Source organism: Capra hircus, chromosome 9 (genome assembly GCF_001704415.2).
Source record: "Capra hircus breed San Clemente chromosome 9, ASM170441v1, whole genome shotgun sequence".
NCBI classification, from domain to species: Eukaryota; Metazoa; Chordata; class Mammalia; order Artiodactyla; family Bovidae; genus Capra; species Capra hircus.
In genome coordinates this window covers 11392548-11413191 of record NC_030816.1, presented here as the reverse complement: position 1 = coordinate 11413191, position 20644 = coordinate 11392548, and the positions used below count along the sequence as shown (strand labels likewise).

Below are 20644 nucleotides of genomic sequence, written 5' to 3'. Positions count from 1 at the left end.
TTAAATGAACACTGGACAAAGTTACAGCTCACAAACTGGATTTTTTTTTCCATTTACTTTCTTGGAGGTATCTTTATTGGTGTATACTAAAGCTTCCCTACGTTTTAATGAGTAATAAATGGGATCAGAGATATGACCTTAACTGGCAAGAGATTATGATGTCATTAAATGATTTGGTTGCTCTATTCTTTAGCCAATATTATAACAGTATAGCTGAGCATGAAGACTCTTTTGAAAGTGGCTCAGTAAAGTTCATTTAAGTTCATAGAAACTTAAATTCACATCCATTTCCACTCAACTCTGTGTTGCACTCAGATATCTGAAAGTAACTGAAAAAAGCATGTGAAAAAAATGTATTATGAATAGTTTTAAATTTCTGAAACATTTAAGTTATATTTCTTGAGATTGTGCAAAAAATAGTATTCTGCTCTGAAATAAGGATTCTTTACATCAGAAGCCAGCAAAAAAGGTTACTGGGAATTTGTTTTTGTAGAAAGAGACTCTTATATCATCTGAAAGGGTTACTGTTGCAAGTCATTTCAGTTGTTGTAAGTCAGGAAGTTTTATGAACATAAATATAAGAATATCACCTTGCAGGTACATATTTTTATAAGTGCAAAAATATGTTATAGGAAAGACCTTGGAAAGCCAAGATTGAAAAGATGATACATACAGAAAAAGGGAAAAAATTCTACAAAAGAAGCTTTAGAAAAAGGATATCAATTCATCCTAGAAACAAGCCAGTCAAGTGAATTCTAGAAGCAGTTTATCAGCTGAAATTGACCTGGAATTCACTTAAAATAGACACTGCTATGCCTGATCTATACTAATTAATAATTGGCAATATTACAGTATTGTAGCACTATAGCAAAGGCAGTGAGTTGTAGGCCAAAGACCTGGATTCATCTTTAGCTTAACCACTGTCTCGTACAGAAGTTCTCAAAGTGTGTTCTCAGTACCTGCAAATCTGTATCACCTGTATCATAAAAAATGCAAATTCCCAGACCCCACCCAAGACAATTGAATCAGAAACTCAGGGTTGGGACAGGTCCAACATTCCTGTTTTAGCAAGCCCTCACTGAAGGTGATCCTGTTGCACAATGAACTTTGAGAATCAATTCTTGAGAATGACTAACCTAGCAAGCTATGGTCAGTCAGTTCAGTTCAGTTGCTCAGTCGTGTCTGACTCTGTAACGCTATGGACTGTAGCACACCAGGCTTCCCAGTCCATCACCAACTCCTGGAGCTTGCTCAAACTCATGTCCATCGAGTCAGTGATGCCATCCAGCCATCTAATCCTCTGTCATCCCCTTCTCCTCCTGCCTTGAATCTTTCCCAGCATCAGGGTCTTTTCCAAGAAGTCAGTTCTTCTCATCATATGGCCAAAGTATTGGAGTTTCAGCTTCAGCATCAGTCCTTCCAATGAATATTCAGGGTTGATTTCCTTTAGGATTGTCTGGTTGGATCTCCTTGCAGTCCAAGGGACTCTCAAGAGTTTTCTCCAACACCACAGTTCTAAAGCATCAATTCTTTGGTGCCCAGCTTTGTGTATAGTCCAACTCTCACATCCATACATGACTACTGAAAAAAACCATAGCTTTGACTAGACAGACCTTTGTTGGCAAAGTAATGTCTCTGCTTTTTAATATGCTGTCTAGGTTGATCATGGCTTTTCTTTCAAGGAGCAAGCATCTTTTGATTTCTTGGCTGCAGTCATCATCTGGTCAGGATCAATCAGTAGCTGTAGCAGGGCTTCCCTGGTTGCTCAGTGGTAAAGAGTCTTCCTGCCAATGCAGGACACGCAGGTTTGATCCCTGATCCAGGAAGATCCCATGTACCACGGAGCAACTAAACCCATGTGTCACAACTATTGAGCCTGTATCCTAGAGCCGGAGCTGCAATTACTGAGTCCTCGTGCCACAACTACCGAAGCCCGTGTGCCCTTAGAGCCCATGCTCCACAGCTAGAGTAGCTCCAGCTTGCCGAGACCAAAGAGAAAGCCCCCAAGCATCACCGAAGACCCAGCATAGCCATACACAAATAAATAAATTGTAGCAGTGCTCCAGAAATTATAAAGCACTGGTTACTTGTAATTACATTAATGCCTGAGTTAAAATCTACAGTGAAAAGTAAACCCAATGCAAGAGTGAGTTTACCTGATAATATGAGGATTATAAAGGGGGAAACATTCTGCTCCTGCCTTTCCCTTTTCCCTTAGGTCGTCTTGCCCAGTTTCGTTCTGTAGGATTTCTGCTCAGAATTTGGGCAAGCACTGATGGAAGCAAGACTTTTTGTTTATTTAACAATTGTGAAACTATGTGTGAGTGAACTGAGGCTGTTTCTGGTGTTCTGTTTCAGTGCACTGTGAGGCCAGTGAATGGAGCCCTTGGAGTCCATGCACAAAGAAAGGAAAAACATGCGGCTTCAAAAGAGGAACTGAAACACGGGTCCGAGAAATAATACAGCATCCGTCAGCAAAGGGTAACCTGTGTCCCCCCACCAGTGAGGCGAGGAAGTGTACAGTGCAAAGGAAGAAATGTCCAAAGGGGGAACGAGGTACAGTCATACTAACAACATGTGCTCAGTTAGATCCACAGGATTTGATGCAAATTTCACTATTTCTTAGGAAACATTTAGTATGATCACTCGTGTCTAAAATGTATACCAAACAATATGTTGGCTGTAAAGTACAGAATCTTGAGGTGGTGATTCTTAAAAATGGAGCTTGATATCAGAACTTTACACACAAGTGTGCTAAATGAATCCTGGAGAAGGAGCTGCCTTATAATGTATCAATGTCTGTATCTTCCTTTGGGGCCACTATCTTTCCTATCACGCATTTTCCTAGTACGTGGCAAACTCATGGGAAGCCTCAGAAATGCAAAATCTAACAGCATTTGGTACACACATGAGACTGGTAAACACCAGCCATCCACTTACTCCTTTTTTCATTTCCTACACATCAAAGTAGTGCAATTAGGTGTTAAACTTTTATAGCAAAACATGTTTTAAAAGTTGTATATTTTATTAGCATAATACAAGCATTAATGACAATTTATTCCCAGATTTTTTCATATTCAGTTCAATTCAGTTCAGCCGCTCAGTCGTGTCCAACTCTTTGCGACCCCATGAATCGCAGCACGACAGGCCTCCCTGTCCATCACCAACTCCTGGAGTTCACTCAGACTCACGTCCATTGAGTCAGTGATGCCATCCAGCCATCTCATCCTCTGTCATCCCCTTCTCCTCCTGCCCCCAATCCCTCCCAGCATCAGAGTCTTTTCCAATGAGTCAACTCTTCTCATGAGGTGGCCAAAGTACTGGAGTTTCAGCTTTAGCATCATTCCTTCCAAAGAAATCCCAGGGTTGATCTCGTTCAGAATGGATTGTTTGGATTTCCTTGCAGTCCAAGGAACTCTCAGGAGTCTTCTCCAACACCACAGTTCAAAAGCATCAATTCTTCAGCACTCAGCCTTCTTCACAGTCCAACTCTCACATCCATACATGACTACTGGAAAAACCATAGCCTTGACTAGACAGACTCGGCAAAGTAATGTCTCTGCTTTTGAATATACTATCTAGGTTGGTCACAACTTTTCTTCCAAGGAGTAAGCGTCTATTAATTTCATGGCTGCAGTCACCATCTGCAGTATATCAGATTATAGAGCCTACCAAATCAATACTAAATAACTCTGTGTAAGGGCTTGTTCTGAAGTCTTGTTAGAGCCAAAGAAAACTCATTTATCATTTAATATGATGCTTTCTGGTGATTAAACATCTATCTAGAAGATTTGCAGTTGTTGACTTTTAAAATATAATTTTTCCATCTTTCTTGCTTATCCCCAGCACCACTGCCTACAAATATGCTATGTACCTATTGGTAGTAATCTGCTGAGTCTATAAATGATCCTTTCAATTAACTAATTGAAAAAATTAATGTAGCCAAGCTATAGCTTGGCTGACTCTATAGTTGAACTTCCCTTGCTTATTTCATTCGTTCATCATTTTATTGAATTTTTCCTTTATAGCCACACATAGTGCTAAGCACTTGGGATTCTCAACTAAATAGGGTACCATCTCTATTCTGAAGTTACACTCAGAGTCCAGTGGAGGTTTGAGATAAGTTTAAGCAGATAATCATAGTATCATATATGAAGGGAGACTTGGTGTGTGAAAAAACTCAATGGAAACACAGAAGAGAGTGCTGTGAGACTTTAACTTTGCTCACACAAGAAAGAACTTGGGTCACCCATCCTTTGCAGTGTCCTCACTGTACCAAAAGACCAAGTTGACCATCACCAGGATGGGTACAGCCTGCCGTTGCCATTAGTAATCAAATAGTTACTGGGACAAACTTCTTGAATACATGGATCATTTTAAAGGAAATTTCAAACTTTTGTAAATTTATAGGAGGTTTTGATTAAAATTAGGTTTTAGGAATGAAAGTTGGCTAGTGAAAAAGGTCTTTCTGACATTTGTTACCAATTAATTTAAAACATCTTAGATTTTAAAAGTTGGATTTGGAAATCAAATATTTCATCACTCTTACTTGTTGGTAAGCTCCCATAGCCGTACATTTACTTATGTTTACTAAATTTTCTTGAAATTTAATGATTCACAGGTGGTCTTTGTTCGTATTATTCTTTCCACAAAGATTCTACATTACTAATCAGTATTTAGTGTACTTTGCTTTTAAAATATAAGTGAAGAAAACCTCATCCAATAGATAAATTAGATACTAATATATTTTATTTCTTTTATTTGAGAAAATAGTCTTCTAATATATTTTGCTAGCACTGACTTAAACATTAACATTGAAAAATGTTAGGTTTTAGACTAGCAGCGAGTAAAATAAATGCCATAAGAAGTTTAAAACAATAACCTGTAACACAAGCTTGACTTAAAGTCTCTTTCTGGCCTTTTTCTTCCCTTCTAAGTAGGATACAATGACATTTTATGTTTACAATGAGAACTTTATACAACTAGAAAATTTTAGGTTCTTTATTCTTCTCCAAATTTGATAATCAATAGGATACCAAGTAGGAAGTGTGGATTACATGTATAATTAAATTCAAGATTCAGTTCCATTTTTATTTAATTTTCACTCATTTTTTCTATGTCTGTCAAAAGTATTTTCTCAGGTAGCCTATCTAGAAATTTAACATAGGAAAGAAACCACTTTTCTTTCCTTAACTTCTCTAATCTATTGATTTTCTTAACTTCTCTTAATAATAACTCAAATGTCAAATAAATATCTATTTGAATATGAAGAAACCAAATAGAAAAGTAATTATGACTTCTGAACTTGCCACTCTAGCAAAAATCACATCAAAATCATACTACTACCCAGAGCCTTCTCATTTATGTTGTATATCTCAGAGCTATACAATAAAATGATAAATATAAACACAATAAAGTGATGAAGATACGATTTATCCTACCGGTAGAATAGTTGTTGCTTGAGCTGCACCTAAATGCTTGTAGATTTACAAAATAACATCTCCTAGGTTCACGGCTGAGCATTTCCAAATGAGTAAGCTAAAAGATAAGGTTTATAAAACAAAATTTAGCCTGAAAATCTTGAATTTAAATTTACATCTATCATCCCTGCCTAAGAGGTTAACAATAGACAGAGGTAGATAATTCTTATTTGGAAAAGGTATGGAGCATGTGTTCAGGATTTCTCCTGCTGTGTTGTAATTGCCAAAGGCAAGGTCTCCAGGGAAGAATGATAAAATCCAGAAATGACTTTTCAAAATGTACACAAAGAAGAAGCTGAATAAGAAGAACTAGATTTTAGTAACAGAATGGATTACTCACGTTGTAAGATGGATATTTATACACATGAAATTTTCGCATATATATATGAAAAGTTGGTTGCAAAATCTTACACATGTATACATTTTTCTTACTGATATTCTTCTCATGCTTAGAATAATTATCATAAGTTAATCCGAGATGATAAATGTCTTTTCTGTAGCCCCAAATTTAAACTTTTGTCTGATATACTACTTGCTTGCACATTTAGGATTATTTCCTTTTACCTGACATGCAGCATTTTAATCACTCTTAACTTCTCCATCAATTATAATTTTTTATAAGATGTTATTACTATTGCAGGAGTTTCTAGTTGAGTATAGCTCAATTAAATTATATATATATCTGAAGTGTCACAGATAAGTAACATGTGTTTTAAGAGATTATGAGGGCTAACATAACATATACTAGTATCACATATGCCTTAAAACAATATATTTGAAATAGAAATAAGCAAGGAGAAAAGGCACTTTTAATGGTTTCCAAATTATACTTATTAACTCTTTTGATATATTGGGTGTAACCATCTTAAATAAGGGGAAGTGAAACAGAGCAGGGAAGTATATATATGTTTGCATTTGATGCAAAAGAGTGATTTTTTTGTTTGTTTGCAGTGGAAAGTAGATGCAAAGAAGGGAAGATCACCAAAATGTTTCCCAATCATATGTAGATTCCTTTAATTAACTGAAGAGAATTTCTGATAGATACTGGGTTTTGAACAAATTTACAAAGAATGAAAGAAATTTTGTCCTTTGGTGAATTGCATGAACAAGATCCTAATTAATTACATATAGTACACAATCTTGGGATAGAAAGGAGAGAGAACAGAGTCATGGAAAAAATGGGGACAGGGTCTACTTTCTTGGTGTAAAGAAAGAAATAGCATCCTTCTTGGCAGAGAAGGAGAAAAGGATTCCATTAAAATATAAATAAATGAAAATATCCAGACATTTCCAGGGAAGAAACAAGCAAGGGAATTATTGCCTTATTTGAACGTACTATAGGTCACCTTATGTGCCTTCCCAAAATTAAGCCCAGTTGTAAAATTCTACTAGGTTTTACATAGAAGAAAAGTTTTGTAAGTTAACTTACAAATTGTTATTAATCATGTTTTTAAATACCAATATTATACACATGCATTATATTTATCATGAGCACTATATTTAAAATTACAGCATATTTAGTTTTTTAAAAAGAAAGCAAATAAAAAGTGAATCTACTTTGTTCCCAGGCTTGCGCCTCTGTCCTCTGGTTTACTTCTTAAAATATTTGTAACAACCACTCCAGTGATGAAGAGTTGAGTTTTCTACAGGAAGGATTCATATTAAAAATTCATTCAAATTCAAAACAAGACATTTAGCCAAAATTTTTGGAACCGTTCTCAAAATCCAAATAGAAGGCTTCATTAGCTCAAAATTGTAGGATGCCAACTGGCTTAGAGAATTTCGGTGATGTCCTCTCACCACCTTCACCTCATGGAGGAGGACCAGCTGGCCTGCAGACACTCATCCTGTTTAAGCATTGGAGGGTGAGTGCCCTCTGCTCTTTCCCTGCACACAGTCAGCACACTGGCCCTTTGACATGTCAGAGAAAATTCCACAAAATAGAGAGCTGAGATAAGGATGGCATTAAAGACTGGTTTACAGCCAGTTGTGAGTCTGCTCCCCAGTGTATACATCTTCTTGTCACAGTTAGAGGAGGAGGATGTTACAGGCATCTAATGGGGCAAGGCTGCTAAATATCTTACAATGCACAAGACAGCCCCCCACATCAAAAATTCAGTCCTGGGTATTCATTGGAAGGACTGATGTTGAAGCTGAAACTCCAATACTTTGGCCACCTGATGTGAAGAGCTGACTCATTGGAAAAGACCCTAATGCTGGGACAGATTGACGGCAGGAGGAGAAGGGGTCGACAGAGGATGAGATGGTTGGATGGCATCACTGACTCAACAGACATGGGTTTGAGTGGACTCCGGGAGTTGATGATGGACAGGGAGGCCTGGTGTGCTGCAGTTCATAGGGTCACAAAGAGTTGGACACAACTGAGCAACTGAACTGAACTGAACTGAACTGTGCCAAAGAGGAGAAACCCTGGTGTAAACTCAATAGTTTCTCTTTGTGATCCTTCTTTAGGGTCTAGTCAGCCCCTTACCTAAATGGTTTTTTGAGATTGTGTGAAGGACAAATGTAAGTTTTCATTCAACCAAGGCAAGATTTCATTGCCACCAATGGAAACCTGTGCATGGTGCAAACCTTTGGTAACAAGAACAATTTGGTGGAACAGAGGGGAAGTTTTTGCCACCCAATTTCCCTGGTGGCTCAGATAATAAAGAATCGGCCTGCAATGCAGAAGAGCCAGGTTCAATCCCTGATTTTGAAGACCCTCTGGAAACGGAAATGGCAACTCACTCCAGTATTCTTGCCTAGAGAATTCCATGGACAGAGGAGCCTGGTGAACTACAAGTCCAGAGAGTCCAACACAACTGAGTGACTTTCACTTTGAATTTAAAATATTCCAGTACCATACAAAAATATTTAGCTGTGTTTAAAGCCTCTAAGAAAAGTAATCTCTTGCAAATATATAATGCCTTTCACTCTGAGATATGGTCCTTAATATAAATGTGTGGCCTTTCTCTTAAAGGCTAAACCCAGCTTTTCATTTAATGTCCCCAGTGGAGAGGCCTGTCATTTGTTTAGTAACTGTTTAGCTCTTTTTTTTTTTTTTTGGCTGCACTGGGTCTTTGTTGCTACACACGGCTTTCTCCAGTTGCGGCGAGCGGGGGCTACCGTCTAGCTGCAGCGCACTGGCTTCCTGTTGCGGCAGCTTCCCTTCTTGCGGAGAGCAGGCCCTGGGTGCACAGGCTTCAGTGGTTGCAGCACGTGGGCTCTGGAGCTCCACCTCAGTCGCTGTGGTGTGCGAGCTCAGGTGCCCCACGGCATATGGTATCCTCCCAACTCAGGGATCAAACTCGTGTCCTCTGCACTGGCAGAAGGATTCCCAACCACTGGACCACCAGTAAAGCCCCATAGCTCTCTTCATCAAGACTAATTATGTGACTATAGTCATCTCTGTTTTTTAATACTTTCCTGTCTAGTCGGTTAAACCATATGAAACTGCCATTTTCTTTCACATAAATGTGTGTATGTTAGTCATGTCCGACTCTTTGCAGCTCCATGGACTATAGCCTGCCGGGTTTCTCTGTCCATGGGCTTCTCCAGGCAAGAATACTGGAGTGGGTTGCCTTTCCCTTTTCCAGGGGCTCTTCCAGACCCAGGGATCAAACCCAGGTCTCCTGCATTCTTTATCATCTAAGCCACCAGGGACTAGCTCTTACTTTGCTTGTCAATAGTCAAATATTAACAATTTCATGGGCTTCCCTAGTGGCTCAGTTGGTAAAGAATCTGCCTGCAATGCAGGAGCCCTGGGTTCAATTCCCAGTTGGGAAAATCCCCTGGAGAAGGAAACGGCAACCCACTCCAGTACTCTTGCCTGGAGAATTCCATGGACAGACGAGCCAGGCAGTCCATGGGATCGCAAAGAGTCGGACATGACTGTGTGACTTTCACTTCCACTAGAGTTCAGCCTAATACTTCAAAATCTTTTCTATAAATACTCAAATTAGACTTAGAGTACCATTGTTACTGACCAAAAGGTTACAGTTTGTATATGTTATCACCAAATACAAATTTGGGGCTTTTAGTATTAATACAGGTGTGCTGCTGTTTCTGATCTCTAAAGACCCCATAAAAACATGGCTCATCTTCCAGCCCATTTCAGTCACGTTCACTCATGGCCTATGCACTGATTTATTTGATTATGTATTTTTTCCTTCACTATATTATACAACTTTTACGCCTCTTTGTTTCTTTCCTGCCAATTCCAACCTAATCTTTGAAGCATCAAATCAACTTGCCAATTCCACAGCCATGTGTCCAAATTTATTATCCATATGGTTAAAAGAGTGTTATTGCCTCTGTGATAGGCCCCAGTTTCTCTCATTGATTCCTCTGACGTTGACATTACAATGGCAGGATCTTTGCAGGCATTATCTGTTGCCCAGGTTTGTGGGGTGAAGACCATGCTAAGCTCCTTTATATATGTACAGTTCACTCCCCTCTGTAATAATGGAACTGAAGGATCACATCCAGCACCTAGACAGATTTTGAAAAAAAGTGAAATGACAGTTATTAGGTTTCTTGCTTTGAACACAATTCCATTGTATATTCTTAAACTCTGTTAATGAAAAAGTTGAATACAATTCCATTGTATATTCTTAAACTTCTGTTAACGCAAAAGTTCTGCAGAAGGTAAGATGCCTTTCATTTCATGTTTTGCAATCCCAGGTACTGTACTATTTTTTATAATTTAGCCAAGTTATTATCTCATTAAAATTAATACCAAGTTTGTACCATTCCATTTTTGTAGGTTCTCTAAGATTTGAGGGCTATTCATAGCGGTCAAAAGTCACAATGGACATGATTCACAGTGTGAAATACTTAAGTATCACTATTATCTGTGCAGTCTCTGCTGGTAGAAGAATCATTTTTAGGCTTCACCAGTGTGTTGGAACATACACTGCAGCATCTCTATTCTAAAATGGTTTTTATACTAACTCTTTATAACAAATTATTTTTGAAAATGCCTATATTTTCTGAGATTTCTTTTTTGTGATTTTTATAAATATCTAATGCTTTCAACCCATTGGTATATGTAACATAGTGCACATTGGGCAGGATGTTGAATCAAGTAGTAGTTATAGTATACAAAGCATTCTTCAACCCCAACAAGGCAATGATCTTGCCATTGTTTACATCCTGTGTGTTGGGATGAAACTGTTTCAGTTCATTTTTGCTGCATAAGAAATAACTCCCAAACATATAGGCTTAAAACAATAAATGTGGATGGGCAGTGTGGGCTGGGATCCACTGTGCAATTCTGGCTGGCTCCCTAATGTGGTAGACTTGTTGAGCACAGAGGAAACTGCTATTTCTATCATCCTCAGGGTGGCCAAGAATTCTATAATGTTCTAAGAGGAAGAGAAGCAGTCCTGTTGAGTATGTGCTGAGAATTGGCACAATTTTATTTCCACCGTGTTTTGTTAGTCTATGCAAGTTACAAGGCCAATCCTGATTCAAGAGTTAAAGAAACAGATATCCCCTCTTGCAGGGAGAAGTCCCCAGAGTTACTTTGTGATTTGGTATGCATATACAGGGATGGGTAGAGAACTGTAACCGTTTTTGTCCATCTGCCCCAGGGGTCGTTCTCTTGTTCGTAGTTAGATGAGTGTGACTGCTCTTTTACTCAGCATTCTCTTCCTGTCTAAGGTAATGTCTCCCTTTGTAAAAACACACTCAACAGTTGATACAGGGGATAGTATATAGGAGATTATTTCTATTGTACTTTCCAGTTTGTAAAGGGAAGACTAGGAATATTAATAATGATTTTTAAAAAGGCCAGTCAAGAAACCCTCATACACTCAACACATATCTATTAAAGCACCAGCTTTATGCTAGGCACTTTAAGCACTTTTGGGGTTGGCCAAAAAGTTCATTCAGGTTTTTCCACACACTCTTATAGAAAAACCTGAAAGAATGTTTTGGCCAACCCAATAGCAGTGGACAGGAAAGACAGAAGTCCCAGCTATCATGAATCTCTTATTCTATTAAGTGTGTTTATGTGTGTGTGCTAAGTCGCTTCAGTCATGTCCTACTCTTTGCAACCCCGTGGACTGTAGCCTGCTAGGCTTCTCTGCCCATGGGATTCTCCAGGCAAGAATACTGGAGTCGGTTGCCTTTTCCTCCTCCAGGGGATCTTCCCACCCAGGGATCGAACCCATGTCTCTTAACGTTTCCTCCACAGGAAGGTAGGGGGTTCTTTACCACTGAACCACTGGGGAAGCCCGCCATGGTTTATATTGGGCCACAGAGCAAAGGCCATCAGTGATCAGCTCGCTTGTAGCATCCACTTGTGTGGACAGTTTTCATTGTGATTTGTTCTGTCAGTAGCTGCAGTTTCATTAGTTTGCATTTACAAAAACATTTGTTTATGCTGGCAAAAACGAACTATCTCTGCCTGCTTTTCTTTTTGGTCTATAGGCAAGTCTTTTTCTCTGTGACCACCGTGTCGATGTGCTAATGTGTGTTTGTGAGATGACTGAGTAGGGTTAAAGGTACAGCTTGTAGTTGTGGAACAGAGCTGAGTTAATGGGCCCTTTGGAGAAATGACCCCGAGACCTTGGCTTCGTGTGCAGCCTGTTCCAGCCAGCTGAGATCCCTGCCAATGAGGAGGGTTCCCTAGAGAGAACCTCAGAGAGCATCAGCATAAATTTAAATTCTGGACCCCCAAGTATAGTTTCCAAAAGGGCCTTCTTGTCCTTTGCTAATTACAAAGTAAACATTTCTCCAGCAAAAAAGACACTTCCTCCTTTCATGCTCCTGTCCTCCTTCCCACCTCCCAAACAGTCACTCCTTGAAACTGCTGGTGTTGCTGAAACCTCTTTGGCAAAGAAATCACCTCACATTTGAAGGCACAAAAGAATTATTATTTCCATAGATTATTATCTTGTTCTCTTTTTTTATCTACTCCGGTAACTTCATAGAAGCATTACAGACTAAGTTTGTAGATTGTTAACAGCCTGGCAGAAAAGACTAGTTACCTCCATCCACCCGCCTCCCAAGAGGCCAATACAACCAAGGTTACAACACCAAGCCAATACAACTATATAACAATGAAATTCCCTGACCTCACTGAAACAGAAACATTCTCAAACTTGTTTACATTAAAACCCTATCATTTTTAGCATCATGAAAGATCACTTGAATGGCTTCATTCTCGTACATCGCTGTCAAAGCAGACCCCAAATAGATTATGGTGTACTTTTGTACTGATGGACAAACCCAAGCATAAAATTCTAGTGCAGTGGCTGGCACCAGTGGGCTATTATCAGTAACATGTGCAAAATGAGTATAAATTCTTCAAAACCCATTATTCTACTAAGTTTCTGCTCTCCTTCACATGTACTTCACTTTCCATTTTATTTTCTATTTGATTCATTTTTCCTTTTGCTTAAAGCACCTCATTCTTCATGTCCTAAATCGGAAATGTTTTCTATCACTTTTCTTACTGTTTTTAAGTTTCTTTAAAAAATTATTTGCAAATGTTGTCATTATTAAGAGTAAAACAGTTTATGTCAGAGTATTTATCCTTCATTGATAGTCCTTTTTCACCAAGCACTGTTACCCTCTGTGTACTCACTAGGATATTTAAAAATGACAGATGTTAAATTAACTTAAGCAAAAAGGAACCTATTGGCTGAAAACACACCTTGCTCTAGTGCTCAAACAATATCATTGGATACATCTTCTTTCCTCCTTCTTGCCATTGCAATTCATCCTGCCTCTGTTTGTGTTTGTTTATTGGCATTGGTCTCCCCTGCTACAGGGAGTCTGTCTCTACTCACAGGGAAAGCTTGGCTGGGGAAGCCCTAAGTCTACATCCAGGTTGCTCTCAGTCCAAAAGGACAGTAAGCTCTCTTTCAGCGTCCATTCATCCAATCACATGGAAGATGCAAACTGACCCTGCTTGACTCATGTGTCTCCCCTTGAGCCCCTCACTGTAGCAGAGGAAATGGAGTGCTGTGATTGGTCTGCCTCAGTCACATGCCCACTGCTGAAGCCAAGGGACACATGGGCCATGTTGAGTGGCAGTTCTATGTAGAAATAAGAGTGCTAGGCTGAAGAAACAACAGATGCACATGATACTCTTCCAAAAAAAAAAGCTCAAAATTAAGAAGCTTTTTACTCTCCTATAGGGTGGAAAAAAAATATTAGTCACTCAGCCGTGTCTGACTCTTTGCAACCCAATGGACTCTAGCCCTCCAGGCTCCTCGGCCCATGGAATTCTCCAGGCAAGAATACTGGAGTCAGTAGCTATTCCCTTCTCCAAGGGATCTTCCTGACCCAGAGCTCAAACCCAGATCTCTTACACTGCAAGCAGATTCTTGACCATCTGAGCAACCAGGGAAGCCCAAAAGCTTGTACTCTTCTATAGGGTAATCCCTATCCAATATTATTTATGGAAAAAAAAAAACATTTAAGTAAAAAAGTGTAACCAAAGCTTTGCTTCATCTGTTTTAGACTAGACAAGCATGCCCAGCATAATGCTAATATTTTAAATGATTTTTTTTCTGATTTTTCTGGTTTGCTATAAACCTTTCTTTGTGAATAAATGGGCTCTCAAATGAATAGAAAAAGACTCCACTATTCATATGAATGGTTTCTGGAATTGATTTGTGCAGGCTAAAGTAAAGACATGTCCATTTCCATTTCTAGCAGCTGAGTGTTCTGTGTGAAATGTACCAGTATGGGTAATGACCTTTTGCTTGATTATGCACCAGGCCACTGGAACTTTAAGATTAACTCAAACTTAATTACTGAACTCTTGTGTTTATACTGTGTATACACCACCCGGTCATAACTCTATCCTTTGTGAGCCCAAGCTGCCATAATTGAAAAATATGTTTTGTAAAAGCTTGTTTTGTTTATTTGTTGTTTCTGCTGGAAAAGCCAACTTTTGTAATTTTTGCAAGAGATCAAACTTAGGAAATGGTTTGTGAACAGAGTCCAATTATGTTTTCTATCTCAATGCAAAATGTACATTTGAAAATGAGATATCCCTTTTACTCTTGTCTTATGTGAAAACTAATGGCTGGAAACATGGTGGCACTCATTTCTCATTGATTTTTAAAAATTAATTATTTTTTAATTTCTTTTTGGCTACCCTGGGTCTTCATTGCTACAGGCGGGCTTTCTCTAGTTGCAGAGACTAGGGGTTACTCTCTAGTTGTGACGCATGGGCTTCTCACTGCAGTGGCTCCTCTCGTTAAAGCACCCAGGCTCTCGGTGCACAGGCTTCAGTAGCTGTAGTTCATGGGCTCTGAAGTTCAGGCTCAGTAATGGTGGTGCACAGACTTAGTTGCCCAGCAACAAGTGGAATCTTCCCAGACCAGGGATTGAACCCGTGTCCCCTGCCTTGGCAGGCAGATACTTAACGACTGGACCACCAGGAAATACCTCACTGATTTTTTTCTTTTAAATAATATCACATTTTAGGCAAGGAAATATCAGTATACTGAATTCACACTTGGAAAATATGAGTAGTTGATAAATCTGAAAATGAGTCATAGAAATGTATACATATCTAATTAATTACAACCTGTGAGCAAAAACGATTATCCTAATTTATAGAAGAATGCTAATTAGATAGCTAAATTTTTTTATGGATTGTAGACATACGAAATAGTGAAATATTCTTCAAAGTAATAAGTACAAAACTGTTAATGTCTGATATTATGCTCCTCTGGTTTCCAACCAACACTAAGCTCATAAAGGAATTTTGTTTCGTTTCAGATTGGTTTGTTTCAATAGTTAAGATGCAGGTGACTAAAGTATTTCTTAGACAAACTGGTGGTGGATGCACACTTGTCCAGTTTTTCTAATTTTTCTTTGAAATGTGTAGGAAAAATGAGTTTTTCTGTTTAAATCCTCTCCCTAGGACCTTTGGCTTCCTCCCCTCTTTCACGCCCTTAGTGTCCCACCTCTTGCTTTGTGTCCTGCCTTATCACCCTTTCCTTCCATTCATGCAGGTTTCCTCCATTTTCAAAGGATTATCTGTTCATAGACTCATCATTTCTTCTTGTGCTCACAGTTGTCAGAGTAGTTTAATACACACAGTGTCAACCTACTTAAGTAAAACACTGCTGAACTAGTTTGACAACCAAAACATCTCAGTTCAACTCTGGATTTGCTGTTTCTTTATTGTCTTTGGTTAATTTTCACAAAAGGATTATTTTTAATGTCAGTAAGTGTATACATGATATGGCATGTATAGATACCAGAATGGCATACTACCAATATACCACAATAGTACACATAGATAGCAAAACGTTTTCCTCTTTTTTGCTCTTAGTACTACAACAAAAATCTCTGTAGTGTTAATGAACTGATGCACTCATTTTCTACCGGAGGTTAAACAGGTGATCAGTGCAGTCGCTCAGTCATGTCTGACTCTTTGCGACCCCATGGACTGCAGCACTTCAGGCTTCCCTGTCCATCATCAACTCCTGGAGCTTACTCAAACACATGTCCATCAAGTCAGTGATGCCATCCAACCATCTCATCCTCTGTCACCCCCTTCTCCTCCCACCTTCAATCTTTCCCAGCATTAGGGTCTTTTCAAATGAGTCAGTTCTTCCCATCAGGTGGCCAAAGTATTGGAGCTTCAGCTTCAGCCTCAGTCCTTCCAATGAATATTCAGGACTGATTTCCTTTAGGATGGACTGGTTGGATCTCCTTGCAGTCAAGGGACTCATAAGAGTCTTCTCCAATACCACAGTGCAAAAGCATCAATTCTTCAGCGCTCAGCTTTCTTCATAGTCCAACTCTCAGATCCATACATATCTACTGGAAAAATCATAGCTTTGACTAGACAGACCTTTGTTGACAAAGTAACGTTTCTGCTTTTTAATAGGCTGTCTAGGTTGGTCATAGCTTTTCTTCTAAGGAGCAAGTGTCTTTTAATTTAATGGCTGCAGCCACCATCTGCAGTGATTTTGGAGCCCAAAAAGATAAAGTCTCTCACTGTTTCCATTGTTTCCCTACCTATTTGCCATGAAGTGATGGGACCAGATGCCATGATCTTAGTTTTCTGAATGTAGAGTTTTAAAACAACTTTCACTCTCCTCTTTCACTTTCATCAAGAAGCTCTTTAGTTCTTCTTCCCTTTCTGCCGTAAGGGTGGTTTCATCTGCATATCTGAGGTTATTGCTATTTCTTCCGGCAATCTTGATTCCAGCTTGTCCTTCATCCAGCCTGGCATTTCGCATGATGTACTCTGCATGTAAGATAAATAAGAGAGTGACAATATGCAGCCTTGATGTACTCCTTTCCCGATTTGGGACCAGTCTGTTGTTCCATGTACAGTTCTAACTGTTGCTTCCTGACCTGCATACAGATTTCTCAGGAGGCAGGTCAGCTGGTCTGGTATTCCCATCTCTTGAAGAATTGTCCAGTCAGTCAAAGGCTTTTGCATAGTCAATAAAGCCAAAGTAGATCCAGCGGATGTTGGCAATTTGCTCTCTGGTTCCTCTGCTTTTTCTAAATCCAGCTTGAACATCTGGAAGTTCACAGTTCACGTACTGTTGAAGTTTGGCTTGGAGAATTTTGAGCATTACTTTGCTAGCATGTGAGATGAGTGCAATTTTGCGGCAGTTTGAACACTCTTTGGCATTGCCTTTCTTTGGGATTGGAATGAAAACTGCCCTTTTCCAGTCCTGTGGCCACTGCTGAGTTTTCCAGATTTCCTGGCGTAATGAGTGCAGCACTTTCACAGCATCATCCTTCAGGATTTGAAATAGCTCAACTGGAATTCTCTCACCTTCACTAACTTTGTTCGTAATGATGCTTCCTAAGGCCCACTTGACTTCACATTTCAGGATGTCTGGCTCTAGGTGAGGGATCACACCATCGTGGTTATCTGGGTCATGAAGACTATCTTCTGCTTCTGTTAGGTCCATACCATTTCTGTCCTTTATCAAGCCCATCTTTGCATGAAATGTCCCCTTGGTATCTCTAATTTTCTTGAAGAAATCTCTAGTCTTTCCCATTCTGTTGTTTTCCTCTATTTCTTTACATTGATCACTGAGGAAGGCTTTCTTATCTCCTAGCTATTCTTTGGAACTCTGCATTCAAATGGGTATATCTTTCCTTTTCTCCTTTGCTTTTCACTTCTCTTCTTTTCACAGCTATTTACAAGCCCTCCTCAGACAACTGTTTTGCCTTTTTGCATTTCTTTTTCTCGGGGATGGTCATTACCCCTGCCTCCTGTACAATGTCACAAACCTCTGTCCATAGTTCTTCAGGCACTCTATCAGATCTAATCCTTTGAATCTATTTGCCAGTTCCCCTGAATAATCAGAAGGGATTTGATTTAGGTCACACCTGAATGGTCTAGTTGTTTTCCCTACTTTCTTCAAGTCTGAATTTGGCAATAAGGAGTTCAGGATCTGAGCCGCAGTCAGCTCCTGGTCTTGTTTTTGCTGACTGTATAGAGCTTCTCCATCTTCGACTGCAAAGAATATAATCAGTCTGATTCTGGTATTGACCATCTGGTGATTTCCATGTGTAGAGTCTTCTCTTGTGTTGTTGGAAGAGGGTGTTTGCTATGACCAGTTATTTGTCCCTTGTTATATGTCCCAGGACATATTGTTGTTATTTGTTCCATCTAATCCCCAAGCACAATGCTTTTTTTCAGTTTTTTTGTTATTTATTTCTCCTTTTTTTAATTGCTAGATGCAGAATTGAAAACACTAGGTTACAAACCAGCTTTAAATTGGCTAGGAGCTTAGGAGGACTACTCTGAACACTTTTATATAAACTCTAAGGAGGTCAGATGTAGAAAAATCTCAGCTGCTGTACTTGGATCCCATGAGCCACTGACCATTTATAATTAATATTAATAAATGGCAGATGACAGATGTTTATTGCTTAACTAAAAATGTGTGTGCAATACTAAATTTAAAAAAATAAGTTAGTTTAAGACCCAAAGGACTTGAATATATGTATTTGGAATATTGAAAAGAATAAAACTACCAATACATGATCCAGAATCTTCTAACTGCAAAAACCCAAAGTTCCATAGGAAACATAAAACCGTCTTTAATTCATGATATTAGATATTGGATTTGCCATGAAACTCTGTTCCTTTAAACTAAAAGGCCTTTCACAAACCTACATTTCTCTTGAAAGGAGACTTAAGAATCATTAATAAACCCTTAATTGTTGATATTACAGTCTAAAACCAGGTTGTTTAACATACTTACCTTTTATAGTCGATTTTTTATTTAAAAAATTCAAATTCTGAGTTGGTTTAAATCTTAATATTCCATGGAGCCCCACTAAATTGCACAACAACTGGAAGAGAATTTTCTCACTGCTGGACACTAAGGGGTAAGGTGGAGTAGGTCTGTTTCCTAGTTTCATTATTCCTGGGAACTGGATAAAATGATTAAAATGGAGATGAGACTTCTAGTTGTTAAAGAAGTAATAATGGTTTTCCGAGGTAATTATGCTGCTGCTGCTGCTGCTAAGTTGCTTCATTCGTGTCCGACTCTGTGCGACCCCATAGACGGCAGCCCACCAGGCTCCCCCATCGCTGGGATTCTCCAGGCAAGAATACTGGAGTGGGTTGCCATGTCCTTCTCCAGTGCGTGAAAGTGAAAAGTGAAAGTGAAGTCACTCAGTCGTGTCCTACTCTTAGCGACCTCATGGACTGCAGCCCACCAGGCTCCTCCGTCCATGGGATTTTCCAGTAATTATAGTGGACCACAAATTACCTTTTTCAAAAAGCCAAAGAAAATAATTTGCTTGGGTTGTATCCTTGCCTGCATGCATGCTAAGTCGCTCCAGTCGTGTCCAACTCTTTGAGACCCTAAGGACTATGACCCATCAGGCTCCTCTGTCCATGGATTCTCCAGGCAAGAAAGCTAGAAAATAATTTGGTTAGGTTGTATATCCTTGCTGTATATCTTTTACTCAAACCCAATAACCATATCCACTGACATATATTCTTTCTGGTGGGTTTGTGATTTAACAGTATGATTTGTCTAAATCTTGGCAGTTTTCCATAATTATCTCATGTAGTTCTTCTAACTATTTCAGGTACCTCTGCATTTCTATTATCAACTCCATTTTAAAAATGAGGAAATTGAGACTTTGCATTTGAGTGCTTAGTCGCTCAATTGTGTCTGGCTCTTTTGACCCTTTGGACTGTAGCCCACCAGGTTCCTCTGTCCATGGGATTATTCAGGCAAGAATACTGGAGTGGGTTGCATTTCCTTCTCCAGGGGATCTTCCCAATCCAGGGACTGAAACTGAGTCTTCTGAACCTCCTTCATTGCAGGCAGATTCTTTACCCACTGAGCCACCTGGGTGCATGTGAGTCAGTTCAGTTCAGTTCAGTCGCTCAGTCGTGTCCGACTCTTTGCGACCCCATGAATCACAGCATGCCAGGCCTCCCTGTCCATCACCAACTCCTGGAGTTCACTCAGACTCACGTCCATTGAGTCAGTGATGGCATCCAGCCATCTCATCCTCTGTCGTCCCCTTCTCCTCCTGCCCCCAATCCCTCCCAGCATCAGAGTCTTTTCCAATGAGTCAACTCTTCACATGAGGTGGCCGAAGTCCTGGAGTTTCAGCTTTAGCATCATTCGTTCCAAAGAAATCCCAGGGCTGATCTCCTTCAGAATGGACTGGTTGGATCTCCTTGCAGTCCAAGACACTCTCAAGAGTTTTCTCCAACACCACAGTTCAAAAGCATCAATTCTTCAGCACTCAGCTTTCTTCACAGTCCAACTCTCACATCCATACATGACTACTGGAAAAACCATAGCCTTGACTAGACGGACCTTTGTTGGCAAACTAATGTCTCTGCTTTTGAATATGCTATCTAGGTTGGTCATAACTTTCCTTCCAAGGAGTAAGCGTCTTTTAATTTCATGGCTGCAATCACCATCCACAGTGATTTAGGAGCCCCAAAAAATAAAGTCTGACACTGTTTCCACTGTTTCCCCATCTATTTCCCATGAAGTGATGGGACCAGATGCATGTGAGTAGGTGACTATAAATCACACATATTAAGCTACAGACATAGAACTCAAACTCAGACCTGACTCCAAGATCAGTGACATTTCAAGTAACTGAGGCTGAAAAAAGTTTATAGCAACCTTAAGAGTGTTAGCTAGTAAATAGATGATTCAGGACTAGAATGT

The 20644-nt window shown here is 39.4% G+C and overlaps 1 protein-coding gene across 1 annotated transcript in view; it reads left to right on the top strand.

The window, feature by feature from the left end:
• Positions 1-20644, top strand: part of RSPO3 (R-spondin 3) — a 93732-nt gene that overhangs the window by 44271 nt on the left and 28817 nt on the right. The window contains exon 4 of the mRNA XM_005684479.2: positions 2359-2556. Within this exon, the coding sequence (XP_005684536.1) occupies positions 2359-2556 (198 nt within the window). The remainder of the gene's footprint in view (positions 1-2358; positions 2557-20644) is intronic.